The sequence below is a fragment of the Manis javanica genome, chromosome 4, assembly GCF_040802235.1.
Source record: "Manis javanica isolate MJ-LG chromosome 4, MJ_LKY, whole genome shotgun sequence".
NCBI classification, from domain to species: Eukaryota; Metazoa; Chordata; class Mammalia; order Pholidota; family Manidae; genus Manis; species Manis javanica.
The window spans coordinates 43,180,840-43,198,881 of NC_133159.1; the positions used below are offsets into that span (position 1 = coordinate 43,180,840).

The 18,042-nt window shown below is 42.2% G+C and overlaps 1 protein-coding gene across 3 annotated transcripts in view; it reads right to left on the reverse strand.

The window, feature by feature from the left end:
- The window catches only part of GLIS1 (GLIS family zinc finger 1), a 233,631-nt gene extending 226,417 nt beyond the window's left edge, over window positions 1-7,214 (reverse strand). For 2 of the 3 annotated variants that reach the window (XM_073233966.1, XM_017673931.3), the window contains exons 1-2: window positions 7,114-7,214; window positions 5,826-6,129 (exon numbers count right to left, since the gene is read on the reverse strand). In XM_073233966.1, the coding sequence (XP_073090067.1) occupies window positions 5,826-6,084 (259 nt within the window). In that variant the 5' untranslated portion in view covers window positions 6,085-6,129; window positions 7,114-7,214. Of the gene's footprint in view, window positions 1-5,825; window positions 6,130-6,273; window positions 6,962-7,113 lie in introns of those variants that run through there. The other variant, XM_073233965.1, reaches the window with a different exon arrangement.
- Window positions 7,215-18,042: the final 10,828 nt, after the last annotated feature.

Below are 18,042 nucleotides of genomic sequence, written 5' to 3' on the forward strand. Positions count from 1 at the left end.
TTTAACAGACAGGGAAACCGAGGTTCAAGGACAAGGGCATGGCCCACATGCATGGAGGCCGTACAATAGCATGAGTGTTTGTTCCAGACAGGCCCAATGATAACCACCAAATAAATTCAGGCCCTACAGGAAATGCATTATTCAGTTTGTGGACTAAAGCCTCCTCTCTGCATCTGACTCAAATGCTGATGTTAGAAACACAGCTCATAATGCTAACACAATCTGCCTCGATCCACCAGAAACCTTCTGAAGGAATAACCCTTTGGAGTTTGGGGGAAGACTGGAAAAGAAGAAAACAGATGCTTCATGTGACTTTAAGACCCCTGGGCTCCAGTCCCACCCCACCCCAGGTCTCCGCTTCCTTTCAGTTTCTTATAAATAAGGCTTTGGGAGACCAAAACAGCCGCAAAACTTTTCCCCTCTCTTGTCTGCTTTCCTTACTCAGTAACTCAGCTATCAGTCCGGACTTTGCTTCTAATACTGAAAGCGTTTTTTTTTTTTCCATTGTAAACTATTAATTCGGGTAGCGGCTGTTGATAAACAAGAAGTCCGTTTTTAAACTGCTAGAGTCATTAGCACCGTGAAGGCGAGCAGTACAAATATTTCAGGAGGTTGCTCTTTTTTTCCTGGCCCTGGTAAAACAGCTGTGCTTTTTGCATAATGTAGCTGAATTTTTCAAAGCCCACTCAAAGCAGAGTTTGTTTCTTGTCCACCTTGAAATGAATGTCTTTGTTTCCTTAAACACAAAAACAAACTACCCCCTACCAGAAGAAACAACACAACTCTCTATGTCCAAACTAATTGCAACTTAAATCTGTATTAGAAAAAAAAGCAAACCATACATTATAACTTAAATTTGAATATAACAGTATACATATATATATATATATATATATATATATATATATATATATATAAGGTGAGACTGTTGACACAAACACTGTTTCAGCTTCAAAACAGGGAATTCTTTCCCAAGAAAATTGAGAGAAAGAAGGGAAATGATCCTCTCTATGCAAAGCCAGTTAGCAACAGTCACTGGTCAACTTACAAGTAAAGCTGGTATTTATTTGTTTATTGTTTTTTTCCTAATCCTATCCAAAAAAGGACTGAAAACCCTCTTCCTAACTTTAGTTTCTCCCCTTTTCTAGGATGCTGGCCAAACTCCACAGAATAAAACCGAAGAAAATGATGATAATTATGCAACATTCAGAACAAAGAACATAAGAATATATTTTTTTAAATGATTCATTGTGCACTTATGCCTGTAATGGGATTTTAACGCACTGTAAAAATAAGTGCGCTGGCTCATTTAGCTTCTCACGCAAATGTAACGCAGGGAGATGAATAACTTAAAGATGGGGTGGGTTTGGGGTTTCTTCAGAAGGAGGAAAAGTGTGAAGGAAAACCACAGCATATAAAGAGACTTATGTTTTTTAATTACAGATGGAACAACACAGCCTATCAACATGATTCCATAGCTAAGAGGGTCCTGAGACCTCAGCCCAGCTAAGAACTACAGGTAAACTACTCAGAAACAACAAGCCTAAATTAAGTTCAATTTCATATAATGGTCCCTTTCCATTTTGCATGCCAAGTCTTAGCAGCTTCCAGAGAGCTTGGGAGGCAGGAAGGGAAGAGAAACTCTAGCCGCACAAGATTCTTAGGGAATCTTTGGGAATTATATTTCCGCTACATGTCTATAAAAGATTTGTCGGATACATAACTCTTATGACTGTAGACGCAACATGTTCCTATCTTATTTGTATACCCACACACATTCATGTTTCTCTTTGTCTCACTGAGCCTGACATTTGGCCAGCAGGTTTTTCTCCCCCTTATTTGAAACCTCAAGCCCTGAAAAAATTTGGATCTGATTATTTCCGGATCACAGGACCAGCGCTTTAAAATGGATGAAATGCAAGCAAATTGCCCACCAGAGCTGGAGGGGGTAAATGCTTTCAAAATAACTCATACCTTTCTATTATGGATGCACCATTCCCTCCAAAGCCTCCTCCAAACATCACAGCGGCTTCTGGTTCAGATGAAGAAACTCTACCAGATAACGCCACCAAAACTATCATGTTTACTCTTAACAAGCCATATCACCAGCCCCTAATGCCATGCACACAATCTACAGCTGTTTTCCTTTTTCAAGAAAAAAGTATATGCTGGCTTTTTTTTTTCAAGATTGACTACTGTCTGGCATTTACAGCCATATTATAATGGCCGTTTGCTAATGGCAGAGCCCACATTTGTGGTGATCATCAATCTCCTTTTTACTGCCAGGTTGTGCCCAGTCCCTGTGCATGGTGAGAAGGGCCCACAGCGAGTATGAATTAAATAGTAAGCTCATTATCTGGTTTGGTCTGGGAATAGCATCTTTGGACAAAAAGAATTATCTGGTAAACTAAGAAGTTTTCTAACTATGGCATAGATACTACTTACCAATTTCCAAAGATCTGAGACAGAAGAAATACGAAAGCCAAAAATATTTTAAATTCTCTGGGAATGGTCAGGAAGCCATCCCCAACGCCAGCTCTCAGCCACCAACACACACACATTTAGAAGATACAAGTTGTAGAACGAGAATCACATATTTTCAACAGGAAGACTTGCAAACTGCCACTTACTGTCTATAATTTTGAGCATATCCTTAAACCTTTATGTCCTCTTCCCATCTATCAAATGGGAATCACAGTACTGAGAGAATACGGTCCCAGCACTTTACAGACAGCAAAGCACTTCTACATCTTTTCCCTCAGAGCAACCTACAAGGTAGGCAGAGCACAGCTGGCCTGAGGGCAGATGATAGAATGCGTGGGAACACATGGTGAGACCCGTAAAGCGCTATACATAGGGAACCAGCGTCATCGGCCATCGCAACAAAGCTGCCCGCCTCCATAAAGCCCAGCTGTTTACCTTCTTCCTTGTCAGGACTTCCAAAAGCAGAGTGTCGGGTGTTTAATAATAAAAAAGAAAAATGCAGCATCTGGTAATCTGGCCTTTCCAGCTGTTTGGAATCTGGATAAGCGGGACTCTGCCATAAACAGATCGTGATTCTTATTGTAAATGATGACAATGTTAGTTCATGATGTTGCACCATCCCCAGTGCCTCCTGACTGTAAATCTAGAAATACAGAGGACCCCAATATTTACCAAAAAGCTGCTGGATTCAAGAGCTTGTTTCCTTCCTGAACTTAGGGTCTGGTCTGTCTGAGGCAGAAGGCAAATCATTTGAAACCTAATCCCAGACTGAGCAATACTGTCTTCAGTTACTGGAGAGCAGTGGCCACAAAAGGTCTGCAGCTTAGCTCCTCTCAGCTCCCCTAGCTAGTGCACCAGTTCGACATTTTAAAAATCACACCTTTCTCACTCTTGTCCTACCCACTTTATCTCAGGTATCACTGAACCTAGCATGGTGCCCTGCATAAATTAATAAAACTGACCCCTTCTCCCTTTTTAGTTTATAAAGCATTCTTCCAACCATTGTTTCACCTACCATGGAAGGCAGGCATTACTGCCACTCATGCAAATGAAAAACCAGAGTTTAAGAATGTTAAACACGTTACAGGGATAATCCCCGAAACAGCCAGGCACTGAGTGGCCTTTCACAATCTATCACGGATGCTCCCCACAGTCCCTCAAAGTGTACCACACTTTAAATTGACAAATGAGGAAACTAAGGCTCGGAGTGTGAAGTAGCTTCCCCCAGGAGCCCAAGAGATCACAGGTGGCAGGATCTTACAATTTCCAGCCCAGTCAATAAGTATTTATCAACTGGTATTTCTACCTGTCTGTTTCCAATAAGCCTGAGCCCTGGAACTAGATAGCAAACTTTCAAAGGGTTACATGGTCTGGGGAATATTTTGGTTGGAGTAGAGGCAGTAAGAAGGTACTACGGTCTTTATGGCACTTTTAAAGGCGGCCCTGCCAGAGCTCTGCTGGGAAGCTAATTTTGTCTCAGGTGTGAAGAACAACTTGCCTAGAGGGACACAGGCTAGGTGAGAACCCTGTTTAAGCCCACCAGATCCATGAGCAACGGGCTGGCCAGAGACCCCTCCACCCAGACACTTCCCCACAACTCAGGCCTCAGTTGCCTCATCTTTCAAGCGGGTGTGATAAATCTTACCCAATCAGCCTCACTGGAAGCTGTGATGAAAACAGTTTAGAAGCCTCTTACAAAAAGTTTAACCGGAACAACCATATTAAAGTACAAAGAAAGAGATTCTTTCTCCTATCCTTTATCCTCTTCTGCCTTTTCCAAATACAATCCCAACTTAAAGATCTCATATTTTAGACCTGGGCAGAGCAGGGTTGGAGGAGAATAAAAATAATTAGAGATTGGTGGTATGGAAGTAGGAAGATCCCACACAAAGCATCCAGATGAAATGTCTCTAACCACAGTGGGGAACAAAGGGTACATTTGAGAGAGCCATTCACTAGGTCCGCAGAGAATTCTATCTTCACTGACAGCTACGATTTTTAAAACCCAAAACGTTACAGGAAGGTAACTGTTTGAACAGAGGATTGTATGTGGAGAGGCAAGCCAGGGAGCTCAGGGCAGCAAATATTACTCATGTCTCAGTGCACAGAACTACTCTCTCTCTAGTGAAAGAGAACCTCGTATGTGTATTCCAGCAAAAATAATACTCTAATAGCATTTTTATCCCTACATTTATCCTTTAAAAAATGATCTCTATCTATTGGAGGAAAGACTGATATTTAAAATAAGAAACAGCTCTCTCCTACAATCAGGTGTTTTCATTAAAAAGAAAAATTATGCTTACTCTATTTTACTGGTCCCCACATGGAGAAGTACGTGATTTCTTACCCAAAAGGAGCTCTCATTTCTAAAAGCAAGCCATCCTACTTTTTCTAAATTGCTGGGGCTGATACTAACGGAGTGATGCCTATAGTACCTTAAAAGAAACTGTTTTTGTCTTCCTGGAAATAGAACCAAGAGGTCCCAAACAGTGAAATAAGGAAATTCTAAAGCCTTAGTTTCTCCCAGGGGTAAGTAAAGAGGGGGAATGTCTTAACAATTCCCCTATTTCTGGTTAATTATCTGTCAGAGTGAAACTTATAAATAATGGCTCAATAATAATTAACCGTGATGAGAAGAACATGTTCTTGAGACTCCCGGCATTATGTGTGACTTTGAGCCTGTAAAGCATACTGGGGCCTGTACCAGCCTCACTGGGTAGAGGGCCGGTATTGCAAAGTAACGTTTAACCAAAGACTAGGCTTCCAAAGCTTCATGTAAAGAAAAGTCATTTTTTAAAGTCAGAACTTGACTCAGGCTGGATCATAGATTCATAAAATTTTCCATCAGGAATCCAGAAATCACCTGGTATAATTAACTGCTCACTTGACAGATGGAGAAACTGAGGTCTCAAGAGAGGAGGGGTCTTGCTGAAGGCCTCCAGTTTTTGTTATATAGGGAAACTAGAATACTTCAAAATATGCCTTTAGCCGGCTCAGAGCTAGAGATACCTGAGTTGCCATTCACCATAATGTATAAGATTTTGAAAAGTTTCATAAACTTTTACCAAAAACATACAGAAGCAAAATTGTGTAATCTGAGCCTTCTATACACACACATTTCCCCCAAAATAGGCTTACTGAATTTAAATTAGATGCTTCCTCAACAGGCATCGTTTTAGAATGGCTAGCGAGTCCCAAACAACTACAGAGAAACTGATGAACTCTGGAGAAAGTTCCATCAAGTTCTCGGGGGGATTCCTACAAAGGTGTGCGATGGCGACGCCAGGGACAGCCCGAATCTCTCCACACCCCGTCAGGCATGCTGGCGGGGCCAGACTTACCCTTCCCGACAGCGGCGGTCTTGGACAGACCATAGTCCCGGGGGCTTCGAGGCCGGAGGAGGTCGTGTGCGTATGGCGGCGGTGCAGGCGGCCGGGGCAGCAGGTCACGCGGGTCCCCATCCCCGCAGCCGCCGCCGCTCACGGTGACCCTGAAGGACATGTGCGTGTCGAGGCCTGCGGGCCCTCGGCCGGGGACCGGAGCACCAAGGGCCTCCTTCGGCCTCCTGTCTGAGTGCACTTCTGCCACCTCGCAATGCATGGCGCCCGCCCGGGCGGGGCGCACCGCCGGGGGTTACACCGGCTCCTGCGGAGGGGAGACAGCACGGGCGCGTTAGCGGGAAGGGAGCGGACGCCTTCTTGTACCGGGGCAAGGGAGGGTCACCACCCCGCCGTTTATTCCTCATCTCTAAAATACGCCACCACACGTATCCTAACCTGACAAACCCACCTGATTCCGCGTAAAAGCTCGCGGTTCCTTCCGTGGAGTGTCGAGGGTCCCGGCCACCCGCCGCCACAGCGCATCCCGCGAAGCGCTTGCGCCCTCCCGCCCAAATCCGCCTCCACCGAGATCAGCCCTCTTTGGATGAATGGGGAAACTGAGACCTGGAGAAGGGAGAGAGCCTGTGCGGCAACACCCAGTAAGAGAGGGAGTGGGCGGCAACTAATTCCCAGAGAAGGGCTCTGGTAATGCCTGCGGAGACTGCTCCAGGTAAGTCACCGGTTGCACGCTTCGTGGGCTCTCCGGGACCGGGTTGCGTTCAGGCACCGCAGACTGCGCGCCCACAGGTTACCGGCGCAGACGTCTGAGATTCACCCACAGCCACCCAAGCAGTGAAAATGGGAGTCCGAGGATGGGCGCTCACTCCCGACACCGAAACCATCACTCGTACCCCCCACCCGCTCAGCAGAGAAAATGAGCCCAGTGCGGGCGCAAACTGCACGAAGTCAGTAACGCCCACGGACGGTCGCCCCCACGCACACCACAGACCTCCGCAAACGCACACGACGTGTCACACGCACTGCTCTCTCATTCACCAGCTCAGACCCCAGCAGTCACACGATCTCACACTCCACAAGCACGCGCGCTGGGTGCCCCCACAGAACCTCGGCCCTTCCATCATCCCTCCTGGAACGAGGGCCGGGCCCCCAAAGCCTCTGCCCTTCCGCGCTTCCCGCTCCATCCCAAAGCTCCCCAGAGCCCAGCGTCGCTGGGATGCCAGCCTGGGATCTCCAGCCCCGGTGCCCGCCCCTCTCCGACTCGCCGGCCGCGGGCCGCGCCCCCTCTCACCTTGCCTCCGCCGCGGCTGCTAGCGGGGCGCACGGCTCGGCGCGCCTCCACTGGCGCCGCAGCCCCCGCAGCCGCCGCCGCCGCAGCACCCCGGGGTGGGGGCGGGGCCGTGTCCTGCCCGACAGCCGCTCCAGCCATTGGCTTGCGGCAGCCGCGGAGCTCGGACCAATCGCTGCGCGAGGGCGTGGCCCCTCCCCTGGGGAGGCCTGGGCGGGGCCGGGCGCGGGGCGTGGGGCGCGGCGGAGGGTTTGACAGGCGGCGGCTGTCGGAGTCCTGTGCTACCGGCTGCCCTCCGGCAGCCGAGCCCCGTAGGCCCTCCGGGCGGCGCGGCAGGCGGTAGAGGCTGGGCACTGTCGGGGCTGCGCTGGCTCCGGCGGAGGAGCTCCTTGGTCGTCAAGAGAACTGGATTCAAACAGTCTCTGTCTCCGCCTGTCCCGGTGGCTGGGCAGGACCTTTTCTCTTCCCGGGGTCAGTTTTTTCCTCTTCAAATGGGAACGGAAAGCCTGCGAGCACGGAGGTAACAGATGTGAACGTGCTTTAAAAGTTTCCTTGCAGAATCCGACTCACTCATTGGAAAACTTGCACAGATTTCACAGTGAGTCCGCGGCAAAATTGGGCCACGAGCCCAAGGCTCTCAGAACACTTTTCTTACGTTTTTGTTTTTGCGGTGTTTTTCCCCAGAAAAAGTCCAAGCTGAAGGGTCTCAAATTCCAAAGTTAAAAAACAAAAAAACAAAAAATCAGATGCCCAGATCCCAACTAGAATATATTCCAAGTGAGTCTGAGAATCTGTCTGGGGGCAGGACCCCAGCACCCAGGTTTTTAGTGAGCTCCCAGAAGATCCGTACAGCCTCGGGGGTTGCAACCCACCTTAGGTTCCTCTGGAGCCTGGAACACGATTCCCCTACATTCTGGGGTCTCTAAATCGATAGCAGCGTCTCAAGGCCCAGACTGTAGAAAGAACACTGGACAAAGAACACTTGAGGGCACGTAGAACCAATGGCTTCATCCTCTTCTCTGAGCCTGTTTCCTCCTGGGCAAAATGGGGTTGTTCACCGGGACTACGTGCCAGGGCTACTGGAAGGACCCAGAGAGGCCCGAGATGGCCTCTGCATCTCATCTCCTTGCCCCTCTGCACTGCTTGCTGATGGCTTGGGCCAGCTCCAGGATCCTGCCTGGTTTCACACTCTTAGAGGAAAGGGTCTGGTTTCTTTGGCCTTGGTCTCATATATGGAGCCCCTCTCTACTACACAATAGGTCAGGTCTCACAACTCAGGATTCTGCATGGTAAGAGACATTAAGCATCATCTAAAGAATCTTGGAAAACCAGAATTTTAGAATCACAGAATCCTAAATTCTGGATTTTCTATAATTGCTTAAATATAGCCTCTTATGATTAGAAAGCAATAATGTTAGGAGGGACCTTGGAAATTTAGCTAGATCCACCCCTGCTTTCAAGAGAGGATATGACTGGCCCACAGCAATATGGTAGGGTGTGGCAGAGCTGGCACTGGAATCCAGGCTTCCTGATTCCCAGTTCAGTGGTCTTCCTATACTAGCCAGATGCCTCTAACAGGTACAGGATGTCAACCAACCCTGCCTATTAAACACAGGCCAAGGGCCAAGGGCTGCACAGGGCATCTCAAAGGTCTTGCCTCTGTCTGAGGATTTGGAGTTGGGGATTGTTGACACTTTTATGACAGAAGGAGAAGTAGAAAGGAACAAGAGTAGTTCACTAACTCCCCCAATCTACCACCAAGTGCTCCACCTCCCTCCACCTCACACTTCTGAAGTTCATGTGCTGGCTCTAATGCAACAAGCCATGTGGTTTAGGCAATTCATAAGCTCACCCTAGACCTGTTTCCCCTTCAGAAAACAAGAGGGTTGGAAGAAGGTCACTGGCCTTTACAGTTCTGCCCTTCAATGAGTCTAGGAACTGAGTCCTCTGTCCTCCCTCACTCTGCACACACACACACAGCACTGCACACTTAGGACTCTGAAAATATTTCCAGAATAAGTCACTTAATCAACTGAAACTGCAGACAAACACTGTCCAAATTTTCCAAGATGCAACAATAGCTCATTTGGTTTTTCTTTACTGAGCACCTCCCTGAGCCAGCCTCCATACCTGAGCGAAGGGCATGGAGAACCTGCCTTTCCCCCAGTGAATTAGTTCACACACAGCTCCATCTTTCCAGGATAGATGGGTTTGTGAAGTCTGGCAAAGCAGTAAGAAGGTTAATCTGCTCAATAAAACAGATCTCTTAACCACTGTATATAGCAGGACCCTTTTGGGGATATACAGAATCCAGGGGTATATGCATTTTTTTTCCCTAGAGGGAAATACAAGGAAGTGTTAACAATGGTTAAGGGAATGGAGTACTGGGGAAACCTGTGTTATTTCGTACTTCTTTGAACTGCTTGTATTTTCTAACAATATATATTATCCTCCCTCCTTTAAACAGGGGTTATTGGAGTAGAAGGATTATGGGCTATTTATGAGGTATATCCTTTTTCTTTATACTTTTAGTATTAAAATAAAACTCATTAATATTTTAATTGTCAAGAATAAAACACAGCAAAACAAAAAATCCATTTCTCCCTTTAGCGGGCCAGATAATAATATGTCTGGTCTTTTTTTATACTAACTCATTTCCAGCTGAAACTCTCTTTCACCCTTCCAGTCCCACATACAGTCTGTCTACCAGATATCTCCATCTGGATCCACCTGAAAAAGCAAATATGATGTTTTCTTCTGTGACTTTGCTCCTCATTCTTATGCCCCTACCAGGGTGAAAGGCCCGGTGGCCAAGTCCGGCAACTCATAAATCTGAGAGTCATCCTAGGTCCTAGGCCCCTCCTCTCTCACACTCTCATATCTGATTTGCCATAAATCCACCTAAAAATGCCCCTCCTTTTTATCCTCTCCACTACATTTCTTCCTAATTCTACTTCCTGCCTCCAGCCTCATCCTCTTCCCTATCATCTATTTTCCATACAGGTCTCCTCATCAATCTCTAAAACAGATGTGACCAAGTCAGTTCCCTGTTTAAGCCAATGATTATTAACAGATGCCAATAGCCATTTCTCACCCCACTCTATACTCTATTCCAATCACCCCAGAATATTTTTCACCTCCTAAACCCAAAACATATATTCACATCTTTAGTTTTGTATACACTTTTCCTATGCTAACATTTTTCCCTTTTGCCCATCTTTATACTCCTTCCCATGAATCATTTAATACCCAGTTTAAGTGTCACTTTTTCCCAGAAGCCTTCCCTGAATCCTCTGGCTCGAATTATTTCCTTCGTGGCCACTCTCAAAGCAACTCTGTTTCATTCTATCTCAGAATTTATTATGCTGCTTTATACCCACCTATTTAACAGACTGTCTCTCCCTGTGGACTGAGAACTCTCCAAAAGCAGGGGCAGCATTTTGCCTTTGTAACTCCAGAACCTAGAACAGATTCTGGCACAAAGTCAGTACTAGATAAGTGCTTATTGAATGCTGACTGAATTATTAAAGACCAACCACTACTTCATTGGCATGCCTGTATTTCTAGCTAAGCACTTCCTCACCCTATCATGATTTCCCCCCTCACCAAACTTGTCCAGGGGTGTAAGCATTTACTCATCAAATGACTGAGGCAAAAATAGTTATTTTTATGTGTCTAGGGTCTCCTGTGCCCTGGGGATATAAGAAAGAAAGAATAGAGGTGATGGCTGTTACAGTGTGTATCCTGCCTCTATATCTTGAAGCAAGGGAAGAATTAACATTCATTGGGGAACCTATTATGTGCAAGGTACTATGGCTGACACTCTCCATATGTGATCTCATTTTATCTTGAAAACTCTGAAAGAGGTTATCTTTCCCATCTTACAGATGAGAAAATAAAACTCAAAATTAAGTGATTTGTCAAAGTTCTCAGTCAAGAGTGTCTGCTTCCCATATATCTAAGTCAACTGAGTTTCAAAATCGTGCCAAAACCACACATAGAGGAAAGAATAGTCTCTTCAACAAATGGTGCTAAGACACGTAACTATCCATTTGCAAAAGAATGAAGTGGGATCCCCATCTCATACCATATATAAAAAGTAACTCAAAAATGGGTCAACTTCCTAAATACAAAAAAAAAAACTATAAAACACTTAGAAGAAAACATAGGAGTAATCTTTGTGACCTTAGATTTGGCAATGGATTTTTACATGTGACACAAAAAAGCACAATCAATAAGAGAAACAAATACAACTTCATCAAAACTTAAAACCTTTGTGTATCAAAAGAACATTATGAAAATAGTGAAAAGACAACCTATAAGAGAAAATATTTGCAATTCATGTATCTGATGAGGATCTAGTATTCAGAATCTACAAAGAACTCTTATAACTCAACAACAAAGACAAACACCTAATCAAAAAATGGGCAAAGGACTTCAATGGACATTTCTCCAAAAAAGATACACAAATGGCCAACAAGTACATGAAAAAATGTTCAACATAATTAGTCATTAGGGAAATGCAAATAAAAACTACAAAATACCACTTCACACCCACTCCAATGGCTACAATTTCAAATAAACACAAAACAGAAAATAACAATCACTGGTGAGGATGTGGAGAAACTGGAGCCCTCATAACATTGCTGATAGGAATATAAAATGGCTCAGCCATTCAGAGAAACTGAACAGACAGTTCTCCAAAAAAGAAATACAGATGGCCAACAGACACATGAAAAGATGCTCCACATTGCTAATTATCAGAGAAATGCAAATTAAAACTACAATGAGATATCACCTCACACCAGTAAGGATGGCTGCCATCCAAAAGACAAACAACAACAAATGTTGGCGAGGCTGTGGAGAAAGGGGAACCCTCCTACACTGCTGGTGGGAATGTAAATTAGTTCAACCATTGTGGAAAGCAGTATGGAGGTTCATCAAAATGCTTAAAACAGACTTACCATTTGACCCAGAAATTCCACTTCTAGGAATTTACCCTAAGAATGCAGCAATCAAGTTTGAGAAAGACAGATGCACCCCTATGTTTATCGCAGCACTATTTACAATAGCCAAGAATTGGAAGCAACCTAAATGTCCATCGGTAGATGAATGGATAAAGAAGATGTGGTACATATACACAATGGAATACTACTCAGGCTTAAGAAGAGGGCAAATCCTACCATTTGCAGCAACATGGATGGAGCTGGAGGGTATTATGCTCAGTGAAATAAGCCAAGTGGAGAAAGAGAAATACGAAATGATCTCACTCATCTGTGGAGTATAAGAACAAAGGAAAAACTGAAGGAACAAAACAGCAGTGGAATCACAGAACCCAAGAATGGACTAACAGGTACCAAAGGGAAAGGGACTGGGGAGGATGGGTGGGTTGGGAGGGATAAGGGGGGGGAAGAAAGAGGGTAATAAGATAAGCATGCATGGTGGGGAGGAAGAAAGGGGAGGGCTGTACAACACAGAGAAGACAAGTAGTGATTCTACAACATTTTGCTATGCTGATGGACAGTGACTGTAAAGTGGTTTATAGGGGGGACCTGGTATAGGGGAGAGCCTAGTAAACATAATATTCTTCATATAAGTGTAGATAAAAGATAAAAAAAAGAAAGAAAAGGGAGATTACTCCTTGATAGGATAAAACTAACTGTAAATCAATGATTAATGCATGCTTTAAATATCCTTAATTTTGATCACTTAAAAGGTGTCAGATGATTGGCTATGGAGGTACACTTTTCTGATAATATTCCTTTCTCTTAAAAAAAAAAAAGCAGTTACTGTGTGGTGACCTCCAATGAGTTCTACACAATGGTATAAAGGGCATATCAAAGTGTGGGCAAAGGGTCTGTTTGTGTTTATACAGAGGATCAAAGCCTAATTTGGCTACCCAGAAAATGAACGTAGATACGATATGAAGAAGAACTTCCAACATCAGCACTCTCTGGAAGAGTCATACCAGAAGATGATCATCAAAAAACCTCAACAAAGATCCAGGTGATGCTGCAGTTGTAGCTGCATCCATCCCACTGGTTCCTGGACTTGCCATTGGAATGAAGAAGGAGATATCTAAGCTGACCTGTGCTTTCAGTAAAACAACAAATTTGACTGGATCTATACTGTTGGAACTCAACCAAGAATTAGGAGAAGTGCAAGTTATAGCGCTCCAAAATCTTACAACTACAGACTATCTACTGTTAAAAGAACATATGGGATGTGAACAGATCCCAGAAAGGGGCTGCTTTAATTTGTCTGATTTCTCTCAGACTGTTCAAGTACAGTTGGACAATATCCATCATATCATAGACAAATTTTCACAAATGCCTAGGGTACCTAAATGGTTTTCTTGGCTTCACTGGAGATGGCTGGTAACTATAGATTTGCTTTGTTTATGTCACCGTATTCCTATTATGTTAATATGTGTGTGCAAATTAGTTAGTAGTTTAAAACCTATACATGCTTAAGGTACTCTACAAGAAGATATGTCAAAGAAATAATCAATCCTCCCATGTTTTCTTCCATATGCTACCTCTATAGCTTTTCTTCTTCCTTCCTAATTACAACCCTTAAATAGAATTCGTGCCTCATATCGAATTTACCGAGTATCATAATTCCTCCAGGTGGTAAAGATTCCTCGAGACACGTGCTGGGCATAGAAGCCACAGGGCATAAATCTGCAAAGAAGTAAAAAGCTAACCTTTTCAAACAATATGGCTTCTCTCTCACTTACCAACTTTACATTTCCCTGTATGGCCCTGGAAGATGACTGGTTAGCCAGAGACGGGTAAGATTCCTCAAGGGAGGAACAACCTAAGACAGGCACAGTTGCAGGGGTGCCATCAGGTGAGAAATCAGGGAACAACAGTGGTGAAGCTTAGAACCTCACACACACACCCTGTTTTGAGAGAAAGCTTCTGCATCCATGGATGTTTTATTGCCCTTGTCTAGCTCGGATTAGCACATAGTCTACAGGCACACACCTGATCATCTACAATTGCTCTCTTACAACACTAAACTATGTTTTCTAACTTTATCTTGCATCTACCTACCACTTCAGCATTTTATTAAAAATAAAAATAATAATAATAATAAAGGGAGAAATGTGGGACCCACATATAAATCAAGTATAAAAATCAAACGAATATTCATATTTGACCTGATTGTTTATAGGTCATAATGCGTGATCAAAACCGAAAGTTTCTGTGATGAATGCCCTTGTACTGTTCACCATGTAAGAACTTATTCACTATGTAAGAATTCGTTCACCATGTAAGAACTTGTTCGTTATGCTTCAGAAGATTGGAGACTGACGAGAATTAGGCTTGAGATGGATTAATGATTGTGCATTGAGCATTGACCCCCCCTATACAGAATTTTATTGTTGTTAACAACCATTTGATCAATAAATATGAGAGATGCCCTTTCAAAAATTAAAAAAAAAATTTTTTTTAATTAAAAAAAAAATGGCTCAGCCATTGTGTAAAGCAGTTTGATAGTTCCTCAAAAAGTTAAGCACAGAGTTACCATAAGACCCAGAAATTCCATTCCCAGGTATATACCCAAAAGAACATTGTTTTGGAAACAATCCAAATGTTCACCAATGGATGAATGGATAAACACATTTTGGTATATACACACACACACTGGAATATTATTCAGCCGTTAAAAAGAAATGAAGTACTAACACATACAACAGGGATGAACCTAAAAAACATTATGCTAAGTGAAAGAAGGTAGACACAAAAGGTCACATATTGTATGGTTCCACTTATATGATGTATCCTTAATAGATAAATCCATAGAAACTGAAATCAGATTGGTGATTGCCAGGGACTAACGAAAGAAACCAATGAGGACTATCTGCTTAATGGGTGTAGGTTTCCTTTTGGGGTACTGAAAAAATTTGTTGGAATTAGAGGTGGTAGTTTTAAATATTGTAAATGTACTAAGTGCCACTGCATTGTGCAGTTTTAAATGGTAAACTTTGTTATATGAATTTCACTGCAATAATTTTTTTTTAATTTAGTTAAAAAGATTGTCAAGGGGCATTATGATTAGCACACATAATGTAGAGGATGGCACGGGGAAGGCAGTATAGCACAGAAGACAAGTAGTGATTCTATAGCATCTTACTACACTGATGGACAGTGACTATAATGGGGTATGTGGTAGGGACTTGATAATGGGCGGAATCTAGTAACCACAATGTTGCTCATGTATGTATATTAATGATACCAAAAAAAAAAAAGATTGTCTACTTGAGTCCAAAGCCTAGACTTCCTTCACTGTACTTCAAGGATTTCACTGAAGGCAGTCTGTATAATGACTTCCGTAATGTTTGTGGCTCTAGTACTATCAAGTTGAGGGACAGGAGCAAGTCACCATCCATGGCTCCTCTATACTGTACATGCCGAATAAAATGATAGTACCTGACCTGCCAGAGCTTCTGTGGAGACTCAATGAGAAGGTGGAAAAATCAACCAGAAAATGAGAGGAGATGCTGATGATTAATGAAATACCCAACTTACTTCTCCCATCATTTCTAGAGCTCATCTTACAATTTGAAGATGCTCTTTTAAAAACAAAACAAAAAATCCCTGAAGAATCCCAGTATGGAACAGTCACAAAGGGACAATAAAGGTGCTTTACATAAAATCTCATATATGATTGGCAAATAAGAACCAATTTAAACTAAGAATAGAAAGGACCTTTCCTAACTAGATAAAGGTCATCTACAAAAACAGAAACAAAAACAAAAACAAACCTATAACTGACATCACACATTTGCACTACACTTGGTGGTAAAGACTGAAAGCCTTCCTCCTAAGATCAATAACAAGGTAAGGGTATCTGCTTTTGCTATTCCTATGCAACATGACACTGGAAGTCCTAACAAGTGCAATAAGGCAAGAAAAAAAAAGGTATACAGGTTGCAAATGAAGAAATAAAACTGTCTGTTGGCTGGCAACATGATCATCTACGTAGAAACTCCCATGGAATCTACCAAAACAAACAAAGCTTCTAGAACTAATAAATGAGTTTACTGAGGTTGCAGGATACAAGGTTAACATACAAAAATCCATCCAATTTATATATACTAACAATAAACCATTAGAAATTTAAAAAATTAAGTACCATTTATAATAGCACTTCATAATGATAATTACATATAAATAATAACAAATATGTACAGAATCTGTGTGCTGAAAACCACAAGACTCTGATGAAAGAAATCAAAGAAAGTCTAAGTAAATGAAGAGGTACATCATGTTCATAGTTTGGAAGATTCAATATTGTTAAGATGTCACTTCTCCCCAAATTAGTCTATAATTTCAACACCACTTAATCAAAATCCCAGGATTTTTTTATAGAAACCAATGAGCTGATTCTCAAATTTATTTGGAAAGGCAAGGGAACTACAATAGCCAAAACAATTTTAAAAAAGAAAAATATTGGAGAACTCTCTACCTGATTTTAAAATTCACTATAAAGATACAGTAATCAAGATTGTGTGATATCAGCAGGACATGCACATTGATCGATGGACCACAATATCCCATACTCTATGGAACCTGTATATGGCCAACAGATTTTATCAAAGGTACAAAAGCAATTCAGTAGAGAAAGGATAGTCTTTGAACAAACAGTGTTGCAACAGCTGCACATACATATGCAAAAAAATGAATCTTGACCTATACTTCATGCACTACACAAAAATTAACTCAAAATGGGTCAAAATGCAAAGCTAGAAAAAAGCATAGAAGAAAATCTTTGTGACTTCAGGTAAGGTAAAGAATAATTACATATGAAGCTAAAAGCACAATTCATACTAGAAAAATAATTTTAAGTTGGACTTTATCAAAAATTTTAAATTTTGCCCTGCAGAAGACACTATTAAGAAAATGAAAAGCCAAGCCACAAACTGGGAGAAAATATTTGCAAATTACATATCCAACAAATGACTTGGAATTAGAACATATAAAGAACTCTTACAATTTATAAAAAGGAAGCAATCAAAAATTTTAAATGGGCAAAAGATTGGAACAGATGCTTCACCAAAGAAAACATGCAGATGGAAAATAAATACAGGAAAAGATGCTCAGCATCATTAGTCATTAGGGAATGCAAATTATAAGCACATCAAGACACCACTATAGATCTATTAGAGTGGTTCAAATTTAAAAATAAAATAAAAAACTAACAATCAAATGCTGGCAAGGATGTGGAGCAACTGGAACTCTCATACATTGCTCATAGAAATGCAAAAATTCACAACCCCTTTGGAAAATAGTTTGATATTTTCTTACTATTACAGTGAAACATAATACTTACCATACAACCCATACATGCCAGCAGTCCCATACCCAGTATTTACCTAAGTGAAATGAAAACCCATGCTTACATGAAAACCTGTACATAAAGGTTTTCAGCAACTTTATTTGTAATCCTCAAAAATAGGTAACCAATAAAAAAAAAAAAAGGGAAACCAGATGTCCCTCAACTGCAGAATGTATAAAAAGATAAATACTACACCGCAGGAATATAGAATTAACTACTGAAACACATAACAACATGGATGAGTTCAATGTATTATGCTAAGTAAAAGAAGCCAGACTCGAAACTACATACTATATGATCCCATTTATGTAACTTTCTGAAGAGGCAAAATTATAGAGAACAGATCAGTGGTTGCCAGGAATTAAAGAATGGAAAAGAGTTTACTACGAAGGAATGAGGGAATTGGGGAAGGAAGAAGCCATGATGGAAATGATCTGTATCTTAATCGTGGCAGTGTTCATGCGACTCTATACATGTGTCAAAACTCATAGATCTGAGAATATTACCAATAATATGTAATACCTTGGTATAGTAAGTAATGGGGTAACTATACTTACCTTGGTGAGCATTTAGTAATGTACATAA